The 2,690-nt window shown below is 57.4% G+C and overlaps 3 protein-coding genes across 3 annotated transcripts; 2 read left to right on the forward strand and 1 right to left on the reverse strand.

Moving 5' to 3' along the window:
• Positions 1-244: 244 nt before the first annotated feature.
• SPRG_18095 (hypothetical protein) lies at positions 245-509 on the reverse strand (the record flags this gene model as incomplete). The annotated part of the gene is made up of 1 exon (XM_012357525.1): positions 245-509. A coding segment is annotated over one exon (265 nt), but the record flags the coding sequence as incomplete, so codon positions are not given.
• Positions 510-946: 437 nt separating this feature from the next.
• SPRG_18096 (hypothetical protein) lies at positions 947-1,799 on the forward strand (the record flags this gene model as incomplete). The annotated part of the gene is made up of 3 exons (XM_012357526.1): positions 947-1,006; positions 1,065-1,110; positions 1,162-1,799. The coding sequence occupies 3 exons, from the start codon at positions 947-949 to the stop codon at positions 1,713-1,715; spliced, it is 660 nt and encodes a 219-aa protein (XP_012212916.1). The 3' UTR covers positions 1,716-1,799.
• Positions 1,800-2,353: 554 nt separating this feature from the next.
• SPRG_18097 (hypothetical protein) lies at positions 2,354-2,608 on the forward strand (the record flags this gene model as incomplete). The annotated part of the gene is made up of 1 exon (XM_012357527.1): positions 2,354-2,608. A coding segment is annotated over one exon (255 nt), but the record flags the coding sequence as incomplete, so codon positions are not given.
• Positions 2,609-2,690: the final 82 nt, after the last annotated feature.

Here is a 2,690-nt window from a genome sequence, read left to right on the forward strand (position 1 = left end):
AGCACGATGGAAGACGGCTACCGCAATCTATTTAGACACTGTGGTGCAGGATCGGGCTCCAAGAGTTTTATACGCGAGTACTACGATAGTATAAGTCAAGACGATTGTGGATGTAATATGAATGGACGACACACTTTGGCTTTGTCAACGTGGCACCTCCTCCACTCAGAATGACAAAATGGTATAATTTATGTATCGAGTTGATAGAGCGATGGTAAACATCAACGATGGAAAAACGACCGACGTGGCCGCAGCACGAGGTCGCCGACCCGCGCGCGCACATCGCGCTGCCAGCGCGCCATGGTTGCAGTGAGGAGCGGCTCGCTCGGCGCGTGCTCGACCATAAACTCGTGGATCGCATGCAGGAGGCCAGGCGTCGACACTTGGGCGTCGCATTTCCGCTGCTGCCGCTTGGCAAACCGGCGGCGCCAGCGCGGTCCGCGCGTCTCGATGGTGACCGTCACCTCTCGGTAGTGCGAGAACTCATCCGTGAGCACGATTCTGTCCATTTCGCCAGTGCCAAGGCGTCAACAGGCCGACAGTCTTCGTCTTCTTCTTCGATGTCCAACCGACGTGGCGCGTTGTTCCAGCGACGCACCTTTTCTCTGCAGCCCAAGTCGTTTCGCTCGTCCAGCAACTGCTCGTGCATGTTCATGCACGACCAACGTCTTCTTCGATGGCGACACCCTTGCTACGCATACCTACCGTTTGTTGGTGGGGGTGCATTCAAAGGCTCGCTTGTCCAAAGCTCGTCTTGCAGAAAAACCAGATCTTATGTTAGAGCCTTGTGCACTGACAGATGCAAGGGCTACGGACTGTGCGAGCTTTGAGACGACGCGGTGCAGTGGTCATGGTGATCTCCGTTGCAAATCCTTGGATTTTGAACCAATCACAGCGATGGAAGATCCTTGGCCGGCCGCGATTGGCCTAAAACCGACGGGCCAACATGAACGCGACCGACGTGGGCGTGACCCATGTGCATGGCGTGAACCCGCAGCATCTCGTGGTAAGGCTGCTTGCTTGCGTCTACCTACCTCGTATCTCCATGCGTCTGCTTCTTCTAGGAGAAGATCCTCCGGAATCGCATCTACGACTGCATGTACTGGAAGGGTACGCGTGCCCGCATGCATGCTATCGTCATTGTCGTCGTCGTCTTTGTAGAGCATTGCTTTGGCCTCACGGAAGAGACGCTTGTCGAGAAGGCGATCGAGCTCAGCTACATTGCGGGCCACTTTGGCGGCAACCAGCAGCCGTCGCCGTTCCTGTGCTTGCTCCTCAAGATGCTGCAGATGCAGCCCGACATGGACGTCGTCATGACATTTATTGAGAATGGCGACTACAAGTACGTTACGGCGCTCGGCGCCATGTACTTGCGTCTCACGGGCAAGCCCGTCGAGATCTACCCCGTGCTCGAGAACCTCCTCTCCGACTACCGCAAGGTGCGCTTCCGCAAGACGATGGGCTGGGACGTGCTGCACATGGACGAAGTCGCGGACCTCCTCCTGCGCGAAGAGTACTTTTGCAACATTGCACTGCCCCGCTTGGTCGATCGCTTCCAACTCGAGACCATGAACCTCCTTCCGAAGCGCAAGAGTGCGCTCGACGAAGCGCTCCTCTCCGACGACGACGACGACGACGAAGATGATGATGATGACGATGACGATGGCGATGATCCGATGGGCGCCAAGAGTGAGGACGATAGTGCGGACGAGTAAGCTACCTTGTTCGCTTCATCATAGCTCTTTGGCAAGTTGGCAATCCTCGGGCTCCTGACAGACACCACAACTCGTCATACAAGCTCCGCCATGTTTCGACGACCGCCACCTTGCGCTGCTTGACCCAATGATGCAAATGACACGTCGTGATGCTGGCACGTGGTTGTTGATGACTAGGAAATATTGTTATGCCATTGTTCATGGTCGCCTCCACGGCGGCTGTCGGTGGCTGATCGTCACCGGCAAGAGACTACTGATAGCTAGTACCGCCGACGCGGTGCAATAATTGGTGGCGCGAGGGAATCCATGACAGCAATTGCACCACCGCAGACGACTCGCCGCCACCGAAACCAGAAAAATACACTGTAACAAACAGCGTACGGTCCGGATACGCGTCGCGACCGCTCCATCGTGCGGCGCAAGGCTGCACCGGGGCAGCCTCGGCGCAGGGTGCTATAACAATGGACCGTGCTGCGCTTTTTGCTGGGGCGGCGCCACGACCAAGTCGTCCACTCGTTCGTCTTCTTCTTGGCTGCCTATCATCCGCTGCCGCAGGTGTTAATTTATTATCCGAACAAATTGCCGCCGCCTGTCTAATGGGGCGTGTCTATCACCATTTGGTCGTCGTTAGAATGGCGATGCTCGGGATCGAAGCGTCGGACCACCCGTGGCTGCACCTGCTCGCAGGCGTCGCCGTTGGTCTCGCCGCGTGTCTCGCCGCCTACGGTCTCTATGAGCTCTACCGCCGCTGCAAGCGCCGGCCCAAGCCCATCAATCGGTACGAGTCGAGTCACTTGCTCGCCCGCGCCGACATGGACTGGCCCGCGCTCATGCCCGACGTCGCGCAATCGTATCTCTCGCCGATCCCGGAAGAGCGGCTCAACGAAGACCTCGTACGTAGTGGATTCCTGCGCCAAGGTCATAGCGCTCATGCAGGATTACATAGGACGAGAGCGAGTCGGCGTACGGGATCGC

This window comes from Saprolegnia parasitica, assembly GCF_000151545.1.
Source record: "Saprolegnia parasitica CBS 223.65 unplaced genomic scaffold supercont2.971, whole genome shotgun sequence".
Classification (NCBI taxonomy): domain Eukaryota; phylum Oomycota; class Saprolegniomycetes; order Saprolegniales; family Saprolegniaceae; genus Saprolegnia; species Saprolegnia parasitica.